The 21,853-nt window shown below is 51.4% G+C and overlaps 1 protein-coding gene across 1 annotated transcript in view; it reads left to right on the forward strand.

Annotated features, from left to right (window-relative positions):
* The window catches only part of LOC140395072 (gamma-interferon-inducible lysosomal thiol reductase-like), a 45,896-nt gene extending 41,541 nt beyond the window's left edge, over positions 1–4,355 (forward strand). Inside the window, exon 7 of the mRNA XM_072482441.1 lies at positions 3,983–4,355. Within this exon, the coding sequence (XP_072338542.1) occupies positions 3,983–4,024 (42 nt within the window). The 3' untranslated portion in view covers positions 4,025–4,355. The remainder of the gene's footprint in view (positions 1–3,982) is intronic.
* The last annotated feature ends 17,498 nt before the right edge of the window (positions 4,356–21,853 follow it).

The raw sequence follows: 21,853 nt of genomic DNA on the forward strand, positions 1-21,853 counted from the left end.
AATCAAGGTGGAAGTGATGGTGCCTCAGCCCTTGCAATTGTCCAACAGATTTGAGGTTCTTTCAGTTTGTGCAGATGATAGCGGAGGCTGTCGTGTGGATGAACAATCTGGTCGAAGCACCAGGAAGCTACACAGGTAGGGGAGAGTAAACAGGAGGGTAGTGGTAGTAGGAAAAGTAGTCAGGGAGATAGACACAGTTCTCTGCAGCCAAGGGTGAGAGTCCCGAAGGAGGGCTCAAGACATCTGCTTCGGGAGGGAGAAGAACTGAGAGGTGGAGGGAGATGATCCAATGCTTGTAGGTACCAAGACATTGATGGGACTAGAAAATAGATTCTGCTCCGGGATTTTGAGCAGCTAGCGCTAAATTAAAAAGCAGAACCTCAAAGGTAATCATCTCTGGATTATTAGGGTATCCTCGAGAAAATTGGAGTAAGGTAAAGAAGATTAGTGAAATGAATGAGTGGCTCAAAGATTGGTGTTGGAGAAATGGGTTGCAATTGGTGTAGCACTGGCACCAGTACTGGGGTAAGTGGCAGCCGTACTATTGGATTGTCTTCACCTGAACCGCGGTGGGGCTGAGTTCTGGTGATTCACTTTCTAACACATAGCTGAAGGCACGGAGTCGGGAGAGGAGGCAGGAGCAGACCAGTCCAGGCACAACGGAGGGAGTAAATTGAGAGGCAGTTCAGCGAACCTTTACTTACCTGAAGACAGAGTTGAGAGTGGAGGCAGGAAAATGACTGTTAGAGCTGCAGGGTGTGGAAAGGGGGCAGGAACGTGGCTGTTACAGCTGCAGGGTTGGGAAAGGGGGCAGGAACGTTGCTGTTACAGCTGCAGGGTTTGCGATGGGGGCAGGATCATGACTGTTACAGCTGCAGGGTTGGGAAAGGGGGCAGGAACGTGGCTGTTCCAGCTGCAGGGTTGGGAATGGGGGCAGGATCATGGCTGTTACAGCTGCAGGGTTGGGAAAGGGGGCAGGAACGTGGCTGTTACAGTTGCAGGGTTGCGAAAGTGGGCAGGAACGTGGCTGTTACAGCTGCAGGTTTGCGATGGGGCAGGAACGTGGTTGTTACAGCTGCAGGGTTGGGAAAGGGGGCAGGAACGTGGCTGTTACAGCTGCAGGGTTGCGATGGGGGCAGGAACGTGGTTGTTACAGCTGTAGGGTTGGGAAAGGGGGCAGGAATGTGGCTGTTCCAGCTGCAGGGTTTGGAAGGGGCAGGAACGTGGCTGTTACAGCTGCAGGGTTGGGAATGGGGGCAGGAACGTGGCTGTTACAGCTGCAGGGTTGGGAATGGGGGCAGGAATGTGCCTGTTCCAGCTGCAGGGTTGGAATGGGGCAGGAACGTGGCTGTTACAGTTGCAGGGTTGCAAAAGGGGGCAGGAACATGGCTGTTACAGCTGCAGGGTTGGGAAAGGGGGCAGGAATGTGGCTGTTCCAGCTGCAGGGTTGGGAATGGGGCAGGAACGTGGCTGTTCCAGCTGCAGGGTTGGGAATAGGGGTAGGAATGTGGCTGTTACAGCTGCTGGGTTGGGAATGGAGCAGGAACGTGGCTGTTACAGCTGCAGGTTTGGAATCGGAGCAGGAATGTGGCTGTTACAGCTGCAGGATTGGGAATGGGGGCAGGATCAGTGGCTGTTCCAGCAGCAGTGTTGGGGCAGCACGGTAGCACAGTGGTTAGCACAATTGCTTCACAGCTCCAGAGTCCCAGGTTCGATTCCAGCTTGGGTCACAGTCTGTGGGAAGTCTGCACATCCTCCCGTGTGTGCGTGGGTTTCCTCCGGGTGCTCTGGTTTCCTCCACAGTCCAAAGATGTGCAGATTAGGTGGATTGGCCATGAGAAATTGCCATTGGTGTCCAAAATTGCCCTTAGTGTTGGGGTGGGGTTGCTGGGTTGTGGGGATAGGGTGGAGGTGTGGACCTTGGGTGGGGTGCTCTTTCCAGGAGCCGGTGCAGACTCGATGGGCTGAATGGCCTCCTTCTGCACTGTAAATTCTATGATGATAGAATGGGGGGCAGAATGTGGCTGTTCCAGCCTGCAGAGTTGGGAGTAGAGGTGGGCAGGGGACGTCACCCTCAACGGAATGTAAGATCCCGCCAGTGGGAAGGAAAATCCCACACACATGAAAACGACTTGGGAAACGACTATTCAATATCTCAAACCTACTCCATCAATGGATCATGACAGCGGGATGCCTCCACCCCTCGCTGCAGTGAATGGAGATTTGGCTTTGGCTGGTTATCTCAAGTGGAAATGTGGAGGATAGCCCGACAGGGTATTCCTGCCGTATTTTTAAACTCGTGGAGAAAGAAGGGAAAGAGGCGGCTCCTACAAAGTCACGCTGGTGGGTTGGGCTCTGCGTGACCTGATTTTTAAAAAACTAAAATTGAAACATGGCCCCTCATGGAACTTCCCCACCTCACAGAACCCCCCCTCCCTCTCCCTGCCGACGGATTTCCCTCCCCCCACTGCATGGAATCCCTCAGTACCTCCCCCATAACTCCCCCCTCCCCTGTGGATCGACCCCCCCGTACCATACGTATCTCCCCCACCACCACAGAACTCCCTCTCCCCCCACCCCACTGTACATATCTCCCCCCCACCACCACAGAACGCCCCTCTCCCCACCCCACCGTACATATCTCCCCCCACCACCACAGAACTCCCTCTCCCCCCCACCATACGTATCTGCCCCCACCACCACAGAACTACCTCTCCCCCCCACCATACATATCTCCCCCACCACCACAGAACTCCCTCTTCCCCCCCCCCTACCATACGTATCTCCCCCACCACCACAGAACTCCCTCTTCCCCCCCTACCATACATATCTCCCCCACCACCACAGAACTCCCTCTCCACCACCCCACCATACTTATCTCCCCCCACCACACAGAACTCCCTCTTGCCCCCCCCCTACCATACGTATCTCCCCCCACCACCACAGAACTCCCTCTCCCCCCACCATACGTATCTTCCCCCCACCACCACAGAACTCCCTCTCCCCCCCACCATACATATCTCCCCCCACCACCACAGAACTCCCTCGCCCCCCACCATACGTATCTCCCCCCACCACCACAGAACTCCCTCTCCCCCCACCCCACCGTACATATCTCCCCCCACCACCACAGAACTCCCTCTTCCCCCCCCCACCATATGTATCTCCCCCCGCCACCACAGAACTCCCTCTCCCCCCCCCCCCCCCCCACCGTATGTATCTCCCCACCAGCACAGAACTCCCTCCTCCCCGCCCCCCTCCAAAGAACCCCCTCGGCACCTCACCCACGGAATTGCCCAATCCCCACACAAACACCCCTCCCCTCCCCAATGGAACCCCCCCCCCCCCCCCATGGAACAGACCCCACCCCTGATTTTCCCCCAGCATTGAACACTGCCACTGTCTGGGCAGTGCCTAGTGGGCATTACCAGGGTACTGCTTGGGCATGACCCTCTCCCTCTGGGAACTGTACTTACCTGTGCACCTCCAGTGGGTTCTGCTTGCCAGGTGTACATTGTGCGGGGTGGGGGGCCCTCTTGTGATTCATGGTGACGCGTCATCGCGCTGACTTAAATGGACAATTTAACATGTGGGGGGGGGGGCTGTATCAGGTGAAAGGCCTGATAATCATATATAAATTGTTACTGATTCCCATTACTTCATTGGCGGGGAGTGGGCAATTGATTGGAGAAACCCTGCCAGCACAGAAGCTATGTTATGTCCCCAGCGCAATCCCCCTCACCTCCCACCATTACCCCCCCAATAATGGGAGCGGGAACCTCACCTCCCCCTTCCTCTCCCCCCAGACTTCTTTCAGTACAGGAGAGCCCAGCTATATCACACTTCCACTGTGGAGAAACAACTGTGGATCTCCTTGCATTAAAACCTGAAGGAGTGTTAAACTGGACAGCCCTTCCTGGAGGAAATTATTGCATGTACTTTTATTTGCCTTTAACAGCCTGCATTGTTTCTTGTTCAACAGGGTCGTGAGGTCTGTGACCTGGGAGAGGACATCGCAAAATAATTCTCAAAAATGGCAATATTGCTGCACTGTCGAGTGGGAGCATTTTACATTGGATGTCATTTCATTCTCATAATTCTGTAATTCTGTCAGAACTTTGTGCTGTGTTCTGCACATTGGACTCTGTAACGCAGTTGTACTAAATTACTTGAGTCCAAACCTTTTCAAATTTGCCTTTAGTTCAGTTTTTCAGGTTTATTTGTATCCATGATAATCTGTCAACCACATGGAGAACAAAGTGGTGTCACAGGCAGAATGTATTTTCTCTCGACTGTACACGATCAGTATGTTTCTTGTGGAAAGAAATGAAATGAAAATCGCTTATTGTCACAAAGTTCTGTCTCTTCTTACCCTTGAAGTGTGTATTCCAATTAATAATTCAGCAGTATGCTTTCGTGACTTTAAATTAAAGAGGGTTATTTATTCTCGCACACTCACCCCAAATTAATGCAACATCACACACTTGGTTTCACACATGCAAACACACACACATACATAAACACACGAAGGGGTTGGATGCAGATAACGCTAGTGTACTTTTATAGATTACAGTTAATTCCACTTCTGATTTATGATCTCTGCTCTCGCATGTAGCAGGCCTGTGGTTTCTTGGATGGATTTGATTATCCAAGGACACCCCACGGATGACATGAAGCCCTTCCTCACTAAACAACAAGAACTGAGTGTAGAAGATGGCATCATCCTGCGAGGAGCCCAAGGAGTCCCCCCCCCATCCCCGTCCCCCGCCCAGGTCAGCACCACCCTAACGGAATTACACAATGGACACCCCAGGGTGACCAAGATGAAAATGCTCACAAGGAGCTATGTGTCTGTGGCTCGGCTCAATGCAGACATCGAGAATCTGGTGAAGTGATGCTCCTTGTGCCAGGAGGACCAGAAGCTCCCACCTTCGGCCTCTTTGCACCCATGGGAATGTCCAGGAAGACCATGGGTACTGGTGGATTCTGCGGGACCGTTGTTGGTCCTTATTATGATCAATGCCCACTCAATACTGTTAGAAGGTCATCGTATGTCCTCTATGACTTTTTGTGCAAATGTAGGAAAACTCCAGCAAAGTTTCTGTATGCTCCCAGAGGTCCTGGTCTCCGATAATTCTACCCCCTTTACCAGTGGAGAATTTCAGGCATTCATGAAGTCGAACGGTATTAAACACATCCGAACGGTGCCATACCATCCATCGTCTAATAGCCTGGCCCAACGGACGGTTCAGACATTCAAAACCAGAATGTTTCGGGATAGGAACCATCAGGTTTCCCGTGCCCTCCGGAGAATACGAACATCCCCGGTAACGGGGAAGGGTTCTCCCTCAACAGGAGCAGCCCCTCTCATATAAAAACCCCAACCTGGGTGCGGGGCGGGGAAGGAGACCCTCCGGGAAGTGGTGGCGTTTGACTTTATCGAGTGATAAACTTCTGTGCTCTAAACTACTGTGTGGCTACTTACCTCGTGTGATGAACGGTTACTGCCTTATCATCATGTAAGGTGATGTCCCCTTTAAGACCGGGCTTGGAACCCTGGGGACTCCGCCTCTGGCTCCGCCCATCTGGGAGCCATACATAAAGGGCTGCCTCATGGCTGTGTAACAGTCAGCTCTCGTCTCTAGCTCTAGCATAGTTATTAGTCTAATAAGCCTTCTTTACAGTTTAATCTCTAAGCGTCATTATTGAGGGTACCTCACCTCGAATCTAACAATGAAATGAAAATCGCTTATTGTCACAAGTAGGCTTCAAATGAAGTTACTGTGAAAAGCCCTAGTCGCCACATTCCGGCGCCTGTTCGGGGAGGCTGTTACGGGAATTGTACCGTGCTGCTGGCCTACCTTGGTCTGCTTTCGAAGCCAGCGATTTGGCCCTGCGCTAAACAGCCTCCCTCTGTGGCCTTGAGGCGCTCAAAAGGAAGCGACAATCCCCAGCCACTTTTTCCATTTCACAATTTTGTACATTAGAACACATGAAATACTGCCCCTTGTGTGGAAGATTTTTAATTCAAAAAAGACAGCTAATGATATAAATTACACCAAAGGAAGATTTTGTTCTAAATAAGGTGGATTGAGCACAATAATACTGCTGACTACAAAGTATTCAGGAAGGTAATGGGGGAAGCTGATAACATTGATCACTGAGCATTTCTGCATTGGAGAGGGACAATGTTGTTAAAGGGTTAAAGAATCTGTTTGGTTAGAATTAAGAAATATAACCGGGTGAGGAGCTGGAAAAAGGGGATGGCTAATCGACAAGGGGGGGGGGGGTAAAAAGCCCCCCAACCCGGTTGATCACGTGGAATGTGAGAGGGCTGAACGGGCCGATAAAGAGGGCACGAGTACTCGCACACCTTAAGAAACTTAAGGCAGACGTGGTTATGTTACAAGAGACGCACTTGAAACTTATAGACCAGGTTAGACTACGCAAAGGATGGGTGGGGCAGGTGTTTCATTCGGGGCTAGATGCGAAAAACAGGGGGGTGGCTATACTAGTGGGGAAGCGGGTTATGTTTGAGGCAAAGACCATAGTGGCGGATAGCGGGGGCAGATACGTGATGGTGAGTGGCAAATTACAGGGGGAGGCGGTGGTCTTGGTAAACGTATATGCCCCGAACTGGGATGATGCCAATTTTATGAGGCGCATGCTAGGATGCATCCCGGACCTAGAGGTGGGAAAGTTGGTAATGGGGGGAGATTTTAACACGGTGCTGGAGCCAGGGCTGGACAGGTCGAGATCCAGGACTGGAAGGAGGCCGGCTGCAGCCAAGGTGCTTAAAGATTTTATGGAGCAGATGGGAGGAGTAGACCCGTGGAGATTTAGTAGACCTAGGAGTAAGGAGTTTTCGTTTTTCTCCTAAGTCCACAAAGTTTATTCGCGAATAGACTTTTTTGTTTTGGGAAGGGCGTTGATCCCGAAGGTGAGGGGGACGGAGTATACGGCTATAGCCATTTCGGATCACGCTCCACATTGGGTAGACTTGGAGATAGGGAGAAACAGAAGGGCGTCCACCCTGGAGAATGGACATGGACTAATGGCAGATGAAGGGGTGTGTCTAAGGGTGAGGGGGTGCATTGAAAAATACTTGGAACTCAATGATAACGGGGAGGTCCAGGTGGGAGTGGTCTGGGAGGCGCTGAAGGCAGTGGTTAGAGGGGAGCTGATATCAATAAGGGCACATAAAGGAAAGCAGGAGAGTAGGGAACGGGAGTGGTTGCTGCAAGAACTTCTGAGGGTGGACAGGCAATATGCGGAGGCACTGGAGAGGGACTGTACAGGGAAAGGCAAAGGTTACACGTAGAATTTGACTTGCTGACAACGGGTACTGCAGAAGCACAGTGGAGGAAGGCACAGGGTGTACAGTATGAGTATGGGGAGAAGGCGAGCAGGTTGCTGGCCCATCAATTGAGGAAAAGGGGAGCAGCGAGGGAAATAGGGGGAGTGAGGGATGAGGAAGGAGAGATAGAGCGGGGAGCGGAGAGAGTGAATGGAGTGTTCAAGGCATTCTATAAAAGATTATACGAAGCTCAGCCCCCGGATGGGAAGGAGAGAATGATGTGCTTCCTGGACCGGCTGGAATTTCCTAAGGTGGAGGAGCAGGAGAGGGTGGGACTGGGAGCACAGATCGAGATAGAGGAAGTAGTGAAAGGAATTAGGAGTATGCAGGCGGGGAAGGCTCCAGGACCGGATGGATTTCCAGTCGAATTTTATAGGAAATATGTGGACTTGCTTGCCCGATACTGATGAGACCCTTTAATGAGGCGAAGGAAAGGGGACAGCTGCCCCCGACTATGTCAGAGGCAACGATATCGCTTCTCCTAAAGAAGGAAAAAGACCCGCTGCAATGCGGGTCCTGTAGACCTATTTCCCTCCTAAATGTAGACGCTAAGATTCTGGCCAAGGTAATGGCAATGAGGATAGAGGATTGTGTCCCGGGGGTAGTCCATGAGGACCAAACTGGGTTTGTGAAGGGGAGACAGCTGAATACGAATATACGGAGGCTGCTAGGGGTAATGATGATGCCCCCACCAGAGGGGGAAGCGGAGATAGTGGTGGCGATGGATGCCGAGAAAGCATTTGATAGAGTGGAGTGGGATTATTTGTGGGAGGTGTTGAGGAGATTTGGCTTTGGAGATGAGTATATTAAATGGGTACAGCTGCTGTAAAGGGCCCCGATGGCGAGCGTGGTCACAAATGGACGGGGGTCTGCGTATTTTCGGCTCCATAGAGGGACGAGGCAGGGATGTCCTCTGTCCCCATTATTGTTTGCACTGGCGATTGAGCCCCTGGCAATAGCATTGAGGGGTTCCAGGAAGTGGAGGGGAGTACTCAGGGGAGGAGAGGAACACCGGGTATCTCTTTACGCGGACGATTTATTGGTGTATGCGGCGGACCCGGCGGAGGGGATGCCAGAGATAATGCGGATACTTGGGGAGTTTGGAGAATTTTCAGGATATAAGCTGAACATGGGGAAAAGTGAGCTGTTTGTGGTGCATCCAGGGGAGCAGAGTAGAGAAATAGAGAACTTACCGCTGAGGAAGGTAACAAGGGACTTTCGCTACTTGGGGATCCAGATAGCCAAGAATTGGGGTACATTGCATAGGTTAAACTTAACGCGGTTGGTGGAACAGATGGAGGAGGACTTCAAGAGATGGGACATGGTATCCCTGTCACTGGCAGGGAGGATACAAGCGGTTAAAATGGTGGTCCTCCCGAGATTCCTCTTTGTGTTTCAGTGCCTCCCGGTGGTGATCGCGAAGGCTTTTTTCAAAAGGATTGAGAAGAATGTCATGAGTTTTGTGTGGGCCGGGAAGACCCGAGAGTGAGGAAGGGATTTTTGCAGCGTAGTAGGGATAGGGGGGGGCTGGCGCTACCGAACCTGAGTGAGTACTACTGGCCGCCAACATCTCAATGGTATGTAAGTGGATGGGAGAAGAGGAGGGAGCGGCGTGGAAGAGATTGGAGAAGGCATCCTGTAGGGGGACTTGCCTACAAGCCATGGTGACGGCGTCGTTGCCGTTCTCACCGAAGAAATACACCACAAGCCCGGTGGTGGTGGCTACTCTGAAAATTTGGGGGCAATGGAGACGGCATAGGGAAAGACGGGAGCCTCGGTGTGGTCCCCGATAAGAAATAATCATAGGTTTGCTCCGGGGAGAATGGATGGGGGATTTGGAACATGGCAAAGAGCAGGAGTACCACAATTGAGAGATCTGTTTGTAGATGGGACGTTTGCAAGTCTGGGAGCGCTGACCGAAAAATATGGGTTGCCCAAGGGAATGCATTCCGGTATATGCAACTGAGGGCTTTTACGAGGCAACAGGTGAGGGAATTCCTGCAGCTCCCGACGCAGGAGGTGCAGGACAGAGTGATCTCAAAGACATGGGTGGGGGACAGTAAGGTGTCAGACATATATAGGGAGATGAGAGACGAGGGGGAGATTATGGTAGACGAGCTGAAAGGGAAATGTTAAGAAGAGCTGGGGGAGGTGATTGAGGAGGGGCTGTGGGCTGATGCCCTAAGTAGGGTAAACTCATCATCCTCGTGTGCCAGGCTAAGCCTGATACAATTTAAGGTGTTACACGGGGCACATATGACTGGAACACGGCTTAGCAAATTTTTTGGAGTAGAGGATAGGTGTGCGAGATGCTCGAAAAGCCCAGCGAATCACACCCACATGTTCTGGTCATGTTCGGCACTACAGGGGTTTTGGGTGGGGGTGACAAAGGTGCTTTCGAAGGTAGTGGGAGTCCAGGTCGAACCAAGCTGGGGTTGGCTATATTTGGGGTTGCAGAAGAGCCGGGAGTGCAGGAGGCGAGAGAGGCCGATGTTTTGGCCTTTGCGTCCCTAGTAGCCCGGCGCAGGATACTGTTGATGTGGAAGGAAGCCAAGCCCCCGGATGTGGAGACCTGGATAAATGACATGGCAGGGTTTATAAAGCTGGAACGGATTAAGTTCGTCCTAAGGGAATCGGCTCAAGGGTTCACCAGGCGGTGGCAACCGTTCGTCGAATACCTCACAGAAAGATAGAGGGAATGGAAAAGAAGAAGACAGCAGCAGCAGCCCGGGGGGGGGTGGGGGGGGGGGGGGGGGGGGGAGGAACCAGAGGGATTCTCAGGGATGTTAATATATAAGTATAATATGTATAGGTTGTTGTTATAGATAATTGTATATTGGACTGTTAAAACATATTTTTGGAGAATATTTATCTGGGACAAGGCAGTTGCCAATTTAGTTTTGTTTCTGTTTTTGTTTATATATTATTTATTTCTTGTTTATAAAACTGGCCATTGTTATTTATATTGTTATATTACTGTGTAAAGGATACACAATGTACTGTGATGGTTGGCCAAAATTTTCAATAAAATATTTAAAAAAAAGAATTAAGAAATATTGGAGGAAATATTGTGCTGATTGGTGTGTGCTATAGGCCGATGGTAGGAATTATATAGTGGGGCAACTAGACAGTGGAAGCATTGGGCGTGATTTGGGTGCAAATAGCAGGGTGTTTCTCAGAGCCTGCAGCACCAAGAGGTAACGGTAAAGTCGCCATAGTCCCAGATGACTTTAGGCTGCTTTCCACCTCACTAAATGCAACCACACTTCCCTTAACGTATACATGCCCCCAGCGACAGTGAAGGAATGACAATATATTTCCAAGTCAGGGTGGTGCGTGACTTGGAGGGGAACCTCCAGGTGGTGGGGTTCCCAGGTATCTGCTGCTCTTATCCTTCCAGATGGTAGTGGACGTGGGTTTGGAAGTTGCTGGAAGGAACGTTGGCAAGTTACTACAGTGCATCTTGTAGGTCGTACACACGGCTGCCACTGTTCGTCAGTGGTGGAGGGAGTGAATGTTTGTGGAAGGGGGCGCAATCAACCGGGCTGCTTTGTCCTGGATGGTGCTGAGCTTCTTGAATGCTGTTGGAGCTGCACTCATCCAGGCAAGTGGAGAGTATTCCATTACACTCCTGACTTGCAGATGATGGACAGACTTTGGAGGTCAGGAGATGAGTTACTTGCCATAGGAATCCTAGCCTTTGACCTGCTCTGGTGGCCACAGTATTAATGTGGTTAGTCCAGTTTGCTTTTTTTTAGAAAGTATTTTATTGAAGCATTTGTAATTTTCACAATTTAACATGTTGACATTTCTAAAACAACCGCACGGGTCGACGCACAAAATACCCCCTAGAAGAACAACAAAACAATAAACCACGTCCCCCACTTCTCCCACCTGATGCGACCATCAATTCACTCAAGGACTCGTGTCGGAGTAAAACAGTGGTTTTAATTAACTATCAACTTTGCCTGCCTGCGACTGGTACATACTGAGGACAGTCCCACAGGCCAGCTATTCTTATACTCCTTCAAAGGGGCGGAGCCATGGGCTGAGCCCATACATGTTCCAACATCCTCCAACATCTCCCCCTGTGGGTCTAGCCACACAATGGCCCACAGATAAAACCCACAGGGTTAATAACATAGAACATAGAACATAACTGGTGAATTAACTGTATTTACATTCACCACACCACCCTGTCCCCAATTACCCGTTGACTAAGCCTTATTTAACATTACCCTGCCTCCGGTTTTCCTCCCCCCACCCCCTTTTCCCTTTCCCCCCTTACTGCTGACGTTCAGTTTTTGTTAAAGAAATCGATGAACGGCTGCCAACTCCGGGCGAATCCCTTTACTGATCCTCTCAGAGCGAACTTGATTTTCTCCAGACTGAGACTCTCTACCATATTGCTGACCCACACTCCTGACTTTGGGGGCTCCGAGTCCCTCCATCTCAGCAAGATCCGTCTCTGGGCCACCAGGGAGGGGAAGGCCAGAATATCGGCCTCCCTCCCCCACTTTGCCCCCGGATCTTCCGACACCCCAAATATTGCTAATTCTGGACTCGGAGTTACCCTACCTTCCAGGACTTCTGACATAACATCCACAAATCCCTGCCAGAATTCCCTCAGTTTCGGACATGCCCAAAACATATGAACATGGTTGGCCGGGCTACCCCCACACCGCCCACATCTGTCCTCCACCTCCTCGAAGAACCCACTCATCCGGGATACCATTATGTGGGCCCTCTGGACTACCTTGAGCTGAATCAAGCTAATTCTAGCACAGGACGAGGATGCATTTACCCTTTTCAAGGCTTTTTCCCACAGTCCAGTTTCCAGCTCCTCTACTAGCTCCTCTTCCCACTTCCTCTTCACCTCTCTGATAGGGGCCCCTTCCCACTCTAACAATTCCCTGTATATTCCGAAACCTTCCCACCTCCAACCCCTGTTTTTGACAGCACTTTATCCTGTAGTCCCCTCAGGGGGAGGCGAGGAAAGCTTGGGACCTATCTCCGCACAAAGTCCTGCACTTGAAGGTACCAAAACCCGTTCCCACCCGGCAAATCAAACTCTTCCTCTAATGTCTCCAAGGTCGGAAAGCCTTCCTGGATGAATAGATCCCCAAACCTCTCAATCCCTGCCCGCTGCCATACCTTAAAGCCCCCCACCCCCCCCTCCGGGACAGACCGGTGATTGTCACAATCGGTGACCACACCAGTCTCATATGCTGCCTCCATTGCCCCCACACCCTTAGCGCTGCCACCACCACCGGATTTGTAGAGTACCGAGCCGGCGGGAACGGCAGGGGCACCGTCAGTAAAGCCTCCAAACTCGTACCTTTGCAGGATACTGCCTCCATCCACTCACAGACCGACCCCTCCCCCACTACCCACTTCCTGACCATCGATATGTTGGCAGCCCAGTAATAGTTAATAAAGCTCGGGAGAGCCAAGCCCCCTTCTCCTCCGGCCCGTTCCAGGAGAGCCTTCCTTACTCTCGAGTTTTACCCACCCATATAAACCTCAATATCACCGCATTCATACTTCTGAAAAAAGCTTTTGGGACAAAAATTGGGAGACACTGAAAAATGAATAGCAGTCTCGGAAGGACCGCCATCTTCACCGTCTGAACCCTCCCCGCCAGCGCCAGTGGGAGCGTGTCCTATCTGCGGAAATCCCTTCTCATTTGATCCACTGCTTTGCCCAAATTTAACTTGTGAAGTGTGGTAATACCAGGTATTGCAGTGCCTAAGAGGTGGATGCCCATTGGCTAGACCTAGGAGTCTCCCATTGGCCAATGTACATAGCTCCGCCCTGAGAGGCGGGGTATAAGAACCGGTGCCGTCCCAGCAGCCTTCACTTTCTATATCGAAGCTGCTGGATACAGTTCTAGCTGATTAAAGCCGATTAGTATGACTCTCCTTGTCTCTCGAGTAATTGATTGTGCATCATGAAGCTGCCTCCAATCCTTGGCCACTTGAATTCCCAAATATCTAAAACTCTTCCCAACCACTTTAAAAGGTAGCTCCTTCAGTCTCCTTTCCTGCCCGAGTGCCTGGATCACGAACATCTCGCTCTTTCCCATATTTAACTTCTCGCCTGAAAATCGCCCAAATTCTCCTAATACCCCCATGATTCTGGTCATCCCCCCCATCGGGTCCATGACCTAAAGCAGCAAATCGTCCGCATAGAGAGAGACCCTGTGTTCCACCCCCCCCCCCCCCCTCCCCCCCTCCCCCTCAGAGCCATTGCTGAGGGTTCTATGGCCAGGGTAAACAGTAATGGGGAGAGCGGGCACCCCTGCCTTGTCCCCCGACATAGACTAAAGTATTCCGACTGAACTCAGTTCTTACATTTGCCACCGGGGCCCGGTACAATAACCGGACCCACTCCACAAATCCCTGCCCAAACCCAAACCTGCCTAAAATATCCCATAGATACTTCCACTCCACCCGGTCAAAAGCCTTCTCCGCGTCCCTGGTGACTACCACCTCAGCCTCGCGCCCCTCCACTGGCATCATAATTACATTAAGAAGCCGTCTAATTTTGGATGTCAGGTGCCTGCCCTTTACAAATCCCGTCTGATCCTCCCCAATTCTCTCCAGGACACAATCCTCTATTCGAGTGGCCAGGATCTTTGCCAATAATTTGGCATCTACATTCAAGAGGGAGATTGGCCTGTATGATCCACAGCTGTCCGGATCCTTGTCACGCTTCAGGATGAGAGAAATTGATTCCGGTGATAACGTTGGGGGGAGTACTCCCAGCTCCTTGGACTCGTTAAAAGCTTTAACCAGGAGCTTCCCCAGGAATTGACTCATGCCCCCCTCCCCAACCGGGGGTTCCAACTCGTATAGCTGGCTATAAAATTCCCGGAACACTTCATTCACCGCCCCCGGGTCCGTCACCATCTTCCCCATCATATCCTTTATTTTCCCCATTTCTCTCGCCGCCTCCTGTTTCCTCAGCTGATGTGCCAGCATCCTGCTAGCTTCCTCCTCATGTTCATATATTGCCCCTTTTACTCTCCTCAGCTGACCCTCTGCCTTACCTGTGGAAAGGAGCCCAAACTCCATTTGAAGTCTCTGACGCTCCTTCAGAAGCTCCTCATTTGGAGACTGAATATCTCCTGTCCACCTGTAAGATTTCTCCTACCAACCTGTCCAACTCCGACCGCTCAGTTTTATCGCTGTGGGCTCGAATCGAAATACATTCCTCACTGATAACCGCTTTCAGTGCCTCCCAGACCACCCCAGCCACAATCTCTCCCGTGTCATTGATCTGTATGTATTCCCGAATGGCCCCTCTCACTCGCTCACAGATCTCCTCATCTGCTAACAGCCCTGTATCTAGTCTCCACTGTGGGGATTCCCGTGCCTGCCCGTAGATCTATCCAGTCTGGTGCCTGATCATAATTGCTGAGTACTCAGTGTCCTCCACCCCTGCTAACAGTGTTTTATCTCGCACAAATAAATCTATCCTGGAGTACGCCTTATGTACATGGGAGTAGAATGAATATTCCCTGCTCCTTGCTCTCTCAAATCTCCATGGATCTACCCCTCCCATGCGCTCCATGAACCCCCGCAGTTCCTTTGCCGTTGCTGATAGCTTCCTCGACCTAGCACTCGACCGGTCCAATCTCGGGTCCAGGACCGTATTAAAGTCACCACCCATGATCAGCTGGTGCAAGTCAAGGTCTGGGATCTTCCCCAGCACCTTCCTGACAAATGCGACATTATCCCAATTTGGGGCATATATATTCACCAGCACCGCTGCCATTCCCTCTAGCTTCCCGCTAACCATAACAAATCTGCCTCCCAGGTCTGCCTCTAACTTCCCCACCTCGAATGTCACCCTTTTGTTAATCAGGATAGCCACCCCCCTTGTTTTAAAGTCCAGTCCTGAATGAAACACTTGCCCGACCCATCCCTTCTTTAATCTAATTTAGTCTCCCAGCTTCGGGTGTGTCTCCTGTAACATGGCCTCGTCCGCTTTTAACTGTCTCAGGTGTGCGAACACATGGGCTCCCTTAACCGGCCCATTCAGTCCACAATCATTCCATGTAACCAGTCTGGTCAGGGGGGCCCTTACCCTCCCCTCCCCTGTCGCTCAGCCATGACCTTTCCTAGGCCAGCTCCTAGCCCGTGTTCCGCATCTCACTTGATCCGCCCCTTGGCAGCGACCGCCATCTGATCTCCATTTCCAGTCTCCTAGCTGTCCCTTACCCATCAGCAGTACTCCACTCCCGCCCCCACCCCTCGCCCCCTCCTCTTCGTCTTTCCTCAGCTCTCCCCCCACTTTGCTCCCGTGAACTAGCTATCCAGCTATCCCATAGGCTCCCATCCTCTGGCGTCAAAAAACCTGCCATCTGCCAGATTCCATCCCCCCTAAACATAGCGCAAGCACTCAACACAATAACAACAATCCCCAAAAACAAACACACTATCCCCCAAAGCACAGGCAACAGGGCCCCACCTCTCCCCCTTTAACCGATTCTTATCAGTCCCATCACCTTCAAACAGAATCGAACACAATAGAAGAAGCTTCAATTAGCTTAAGGAAGATTTTTCATGCAAAAATCAACCATCTTTCTTACAGAAAAGAAACCCCCCCGTCGCAACTTAAAAGTTTTTTCCTTTGTAACCCAGTACACAAAGCAATAAATCAAATCAAAATTACACAAGAAATTAAAAAAACTTTTCTTCCCGAACATCGCGACGTAACTCACAGAATTAGAAAGACTGAAATGTTAAACAAGATAAAACAAAACACAGAACTATTTTTCTCCCCCCCCCCCCCCACTTTATCCCTTCCCCCAAACTCAGTCCACCACAGTTTGAATTTAAAACCTTAAACCAGATTATTGTCCTTCATAAAAGTAGCCACCTCTTCCGGAGAGTTAAGTACAGCTCCCAGTTCTCGTAGGTCACCCAAAGACGAGCCGGATACAGCAGTCCAAATTTACTGTCGTTCGCAAACAGGACAGCCTTAACTTTGTTGAAACTTGCTCTCTTCTTTGCAAGTTCTGGTCCCCAATCTTGGTACACCCGGACCTCTGATTCTTCCCACATGTACCGTTTTGTCTGCCTGGCCCACTTCATGATACGCTCCTTGTTGAGGAATCGATATAGCCTCACCACCATGGCCCTTGGGGCCTCACGGTCCTGGGGCTTACGTACGAGCACCCTATGTTACCGGTCCACCTCCAGCGGCTTGTCAAACACATTGGCCCCGACCATCTCCTGCAACATCTTCCCCACATACCCTCCCGCATCTGATCCCTCCTTTCTCTGGCAGCCCGGCGATTCGGATATTTTGCCTGCGAGACCGCTTCTCCAAGTCTTCTACCTTATCCAGCAGTCGTTTCTGGCTGTCCTGTGGCATGTTAATTTCCAAAGCCATTGCAGGGCATTCCTCCTCTCGTTCAGTCGCCTGCTCCGGCAACCTCTGAATCTCCTGTCCCTGGGTCATCATTTTCTTCTCCACCCGCTCAACCACCTCCTTAATCGAGGCTATCGCGTGAGTCATGTCTTCTGCACACTCCTTACAATGCCGGGCGAACTTCTCATCCAGGTCCTTGACCCATTGCTCCATCGACCAGTGAGCTGGCGCGGAGACGCTTTGTCTCATCACCATTGTGCTCGGTGGCCTCTGAGCCTTGCTTTCACTCATCTTTTGGTTTCTTCTTTTTCGACTCTTATTTGGACACAATCCCATAAATTGAGGGTCACCTCCTTTTCCTCTCCCTTCGATCAACTGATGTTGAGAAATTTCCTGAAAAACTCAGCTTAAAAACCATTATAAAAACCACTAAGGGCAAGAGCTGCTGAATGTGTGACCTTTCACTCCATTGTCGCCACCGGAAGTCGTCCAGTTCAATTTCTGATCAATGGTAACCCCAGGATGTTGATTGTGGGGGATTCAGTGATGGTCATGCCATTGAATGTCAAGGGGTGATTGTTAGATCCTCTCTTGTAGGAGAGAGCCTGGCACTTGTGTGGTGTGAATGTAACTTGCCACTTGTCAGCCCAAGCCTGGATATTGTCCAGATCTTGCTTCTTTTGGACATGGACTGCTTCATTACCTGAGAAGTTGCGAATGGGGCTGAACATTATGCAGTCATCCACAACCATCCTCACTTCTGACCTTATAAAATAAAATCTTTAATAGTTTAAACAAAATAATCTTTATTATTGTCACATTAGGCTTACATTAACACTGCAGTGAAGTTGCTGTGAAAATCCCCTAGTTGCCACATTCTGGCACCTGTTCGGGTACACAGAGGGAGAATCTCCCAGAATCCCCATAATTTCTTCCATCCCTTCCAATGGGTCCGACACATATAAGAGCAGATCGTCCGCGTATAGCGAGACTCTGTGTTCTACCCTCCAGGACCAGTCCCTTCCAGCCCTTTGAGGCTCCCAACTCAATTGCCAGCGGTTCTATGGCCAGTGCGAACAACAGCGGGGAGAGGGGGCATCCCTGCCTCGTCCCCCGGTGCAGCCTAAAATAATCCAATGTCAGCCTGTTCGTCCGAACACTTGCCGCGGGCGCCTGATACAGCAGCCTGACCCAGTCAATGAAGCCCCGCCCAAATCCAAACCGCCCCAGTACCCCCCACAGATAATCCCATTCCACCCGGTCAAGTGCCTTCTTTGCGTCCATTGCGACCACTACCTCTATGTCCCTACCCTCTGGGGGCATCATGATAACATTCAACAGCCTTCTTCCATTGGCCGCCAACTGCCTCCCTTTAACAAATCCCGTCTGGTCCTCCCAAACAGGTCCGGAACGCAGTCTTCAATCCTTGAGGACAGGATCCTAGCCAACAATTTGGTGTCTACATTTAGGAGAGAGATCAGTCTGTCGGACCCGCATTACTCCGGGTCCTTATCCTGCTTCAGGGTCAATGAGATAGTGGCCTGTGACATCGTCGGGGGAAGCCCCCTCCTCTCCCTTGCCTCGTTAAATGTCCTCATCAGCAGCGACCCCAGCATCGCAGAGAGCTTTTTGTAAAACTCCACGTGGTACCCATCCGGTCCCGGGGCTTTACCCGACTGCATGGCCTTCAGCCCATCTGCTATCACTTCCAACCCGATCGGGGCCCCCAGCCCTTCTACCAAGTCTTCATCAACCTCCGGGAACTTCAGCGCCCCTAAGAATTGCCTCATCCCCTCCAACCCAGCTGGGGGTTCCGACTCCTACAACCTGCTGTAGAATTCCTCAAACGCCTTATTGACCCTAGCTGAATCTCCGACCAGGTTCCCATCCCTGTCCCTTACTTTCCCAATCTCCCTGGCCGCCTCCCGCTTTCTAAGCTGCTGCGCAAGCATTCTACTGGATTTCTCCCTATATTCATAGATTGCTTTCCTCAGTTGCTCCAGCACCTTCCCTGTAGTTAACAAGCCAAACTCCACCTGAAGCCTCCGTCGTTCCCTTAGAAGCCCTGCCTCTGGGGTCTCCGCATACCTCCTGTCGACCTGTAGTATTTCCTTTATCAGTCGGTCCGTCTCTGCTCTGTCTGCCTTCTCCCTGTGGGCCCATATCGAGATCAGCTCCCCTCTAACCACTCCCTCCCAGACCACCACAGCCGGAACTTCCCCCGTGTCGTTGACTTCCAGATAGTTCTGAATACATTTCGTCAGCCGCCCACACACCTCCTCATCAGCTAAAAGTCCCATGTCCAGCCACCAGTGTGGGCGCTGGCTACTCTCCTTGCTCACCTGTAGGTCAACCGAGTGCGGGGCATGATCCGCGATCGTGATCGCTGAGTAATCAGTGTCCACTACCCCCATCAGTAAAGCCCTGTTCAGGATTTAAAAAAGTCAATCCGGGAGTACACTTTATGCATGTGCGAGTAGAAGGAAAACTCCTTCACCCTCGGCTGCCCGAATCTCCATGGGTCCCCCCCCCCCCCCCCCCCCCCATCTGCTCCATAAACCCCTTTAGCTCCTTTGCCATTGCCGGCACCCTGCCTGTCCTTGAGCTAGATCGGTCTAGCCCTGGGTTAATGACCGTGTTGATGTACCCCCCAAAACCAGCTTATGCAAATCCAGGTCCGGGATCTTCTCCAACATCCTCCTTATTAACTCCACATCATCCCAATTCGGGCGTACACATTCATGAGTACCACCAGCAGCCCCCCCAGCTTCCCACTGACCATTATGTACCGACCCATCACGTCCGCAACTATTCTTCCCACTTCGAATGACACTCGCTTATTAATCAAGATCATGACCCCTCTAGTCTTAGAGTCCAGCCCCGAATGGAAAACCTGTCCGACCCACCCCTTACTTAGTCTGACCTGGTCAGTTACGCTAAGGTGCGTCTACTGCAACATTGCCACGTCCGCCTTCAGTCCCCTCAAATGCGCAAACACGCGTGCCTTCTCAACCGGCCCATTTAGCCCTCTTATGTTCCATGTGATCAGCCTGGATGGAGGGCTTCTCCCCCCCCCCCTCCCCCCCCCCCCCACCCCCCCCCCCGCCGATCAGTCATCACCTTTCTTGGGCCAGTCTCCATCCCTCGCCCCACGCATCCGCAGGCCCGCCCCCCGGCAGCCTTCGCCCCCCCGACCTCCCTATTGTCCCACGACATAAGTCCCTCCCTCGTCAGCAGAACATTCCCCCCCCTCTCTCCCCCTAGTAACAGCACTATACACACAGCCCCCTCCAACAAGCATACCATCAGCTCACTTCCGTGAGCTAGCCCGCCCAGCTAGCTTGGTGGCCCCTGCCCATGGCGTCAGACATTTTCCCACCTATTGTTCCCTCCCCCCCCACCCCCCTCCGCTCGGACACACATATGCAAACGTAAACAATCCCAACCCAATTGCCCAAAATAAAAACACAAAGAAAATCAAAAAGAAGATCCAACATCTAACATTCACACCTCCATCCCCCATCAGTGAAAATGCTGATTTTAACTCAAGCAGCTCGTCCACAGATCCCAAATCAATACAAAAGGTATGACAAGCAACATCCAAAAATAACTAAAAAGAAGAGAAAAAACCCCACATGAACATTGCAGCAAAGTTCAGTTCAAACACCTCAGTCCGCGACCAGCACTTTCCTTCTCGCAAAGTCCATCGCTTCCTCGGACGACTCGAAGTAGAAATCTTCCTCTTCGTGCGTAATCCAAAGACGGGTCAGGTACAGTAGTCCAAACTTTACCTTCTTCTTAAAAAGGGTCGATTTTATCTGGTTGAACCCTGCTCTTCTCCTGGCCACGTCCGTGCTCAGATCCTGACACACACGCAGGACGCTGTTCTCCAATTTGCAGCTCCGCGTCTGCCTGACCCACCGTACAATGCACTCCTTGCCCATGTGCCTGTGGAATCTCACCACCATTGCTCTCGGGGGGTCACCCACACGCGCCTTCCTCGCTAGCGCATTGTGTGCCCTGTCCACCTCCAAGGGTCAGGTGAATGTCCCCTCTCCCAGTAACTTCTCAAACATAGCCGCTATGTATTTCCCTGCGTCCGTTCCTTCGGATCCCTCCGGGAAACCCACTATTCTCAGGTTCTGCCGGCGGGACCTGTTCTCTAGGTCCTCCACCTTCTCCTGGAGCCTTTTCTGTTGGTCTCTCAACATTCCCACCTCCAACTCCACTTGGTCCGTGCTTTCTCCACTCTCTGGATCGCCCATCTTGAGCATCCAGTCTGAGTTCCAGTCGCGCAATCGACTCCTTTTTTTTTTAATAAATATTTTATTGAAAATTTTTGGTCAACCAACACAGTACATTGTGCATCCTTTACACAACATTATAACAATACAGATAATAATGACCTTTTTTATATAAACAAAAAACAACAAATAAATAAATATTAAATAACAAAAATGAAAACTAGCCCTAATTGGCAACTGCCTTGTCACAGGCTATACCCCCCCCCCACCCCCCCCCCCCCAATCCCTCCCCCCCCCCCCCCCCAAGTCCTGGGCTGCTGCTGCTGCCTTCTTTTTTCCCCCATCTATCTTTCCGCAAGATATTCGACGAACGGTTGCCACCGCCTGGTGAACCCTTGAGCCGACCCCCTTAGGACGAACTTAATCCGCTCTAGCTTTATGAACCCCGCCATATCATTTATCCAGGTCTCCACCCCCGGTGGCTTGGCTTCTTTCCACATTAGCAATATCCTGCGCCGGGCTACTAGGGACGCAAAGGCCTCTCTCGCCTCCTGCACTCCCGGCTCTTGTGCAACCCCAAATATAGCCAACCCCCAGCTTGGTTCGACCCGGACTCCTACTACTTTTGAAAGCGCCTTTGTCACCCCCACCCAAAACCCCTGTAGTGCCGGGCATGACCAAAACATATGGGTATGATTCGCTGGGCTTCTCGAGCACCTCGCACACCTATCCTCCACCCCAAAAAATTTACTGAGCCGTGTTCCAGTCATATGTGCCCTGTGTAATACCTTAAACTGAATCAGGCTTAGCCTGGCGCACGAGGACGACGAGTTTACCCTGTTTAGGGCATCTGCCCACAGCCCCTCCTCGA

Source organism: Scyliorhinus torazame, chromosome 18, assembly GCF_047496885.1.
Source record: "Scyliorhinus torazame isolate Kashiwa2021f chromosome 18, sScyTor2.1, whole genome shotgun sequence".
Classification (NCBI taxonomy): Eukaryota; Metazoa; Chordata; class Chondrichthyes; order Carcharhiniformes; family Scyliorhinidae; genus Scyliorhinus; species Scyliorhinus torazame.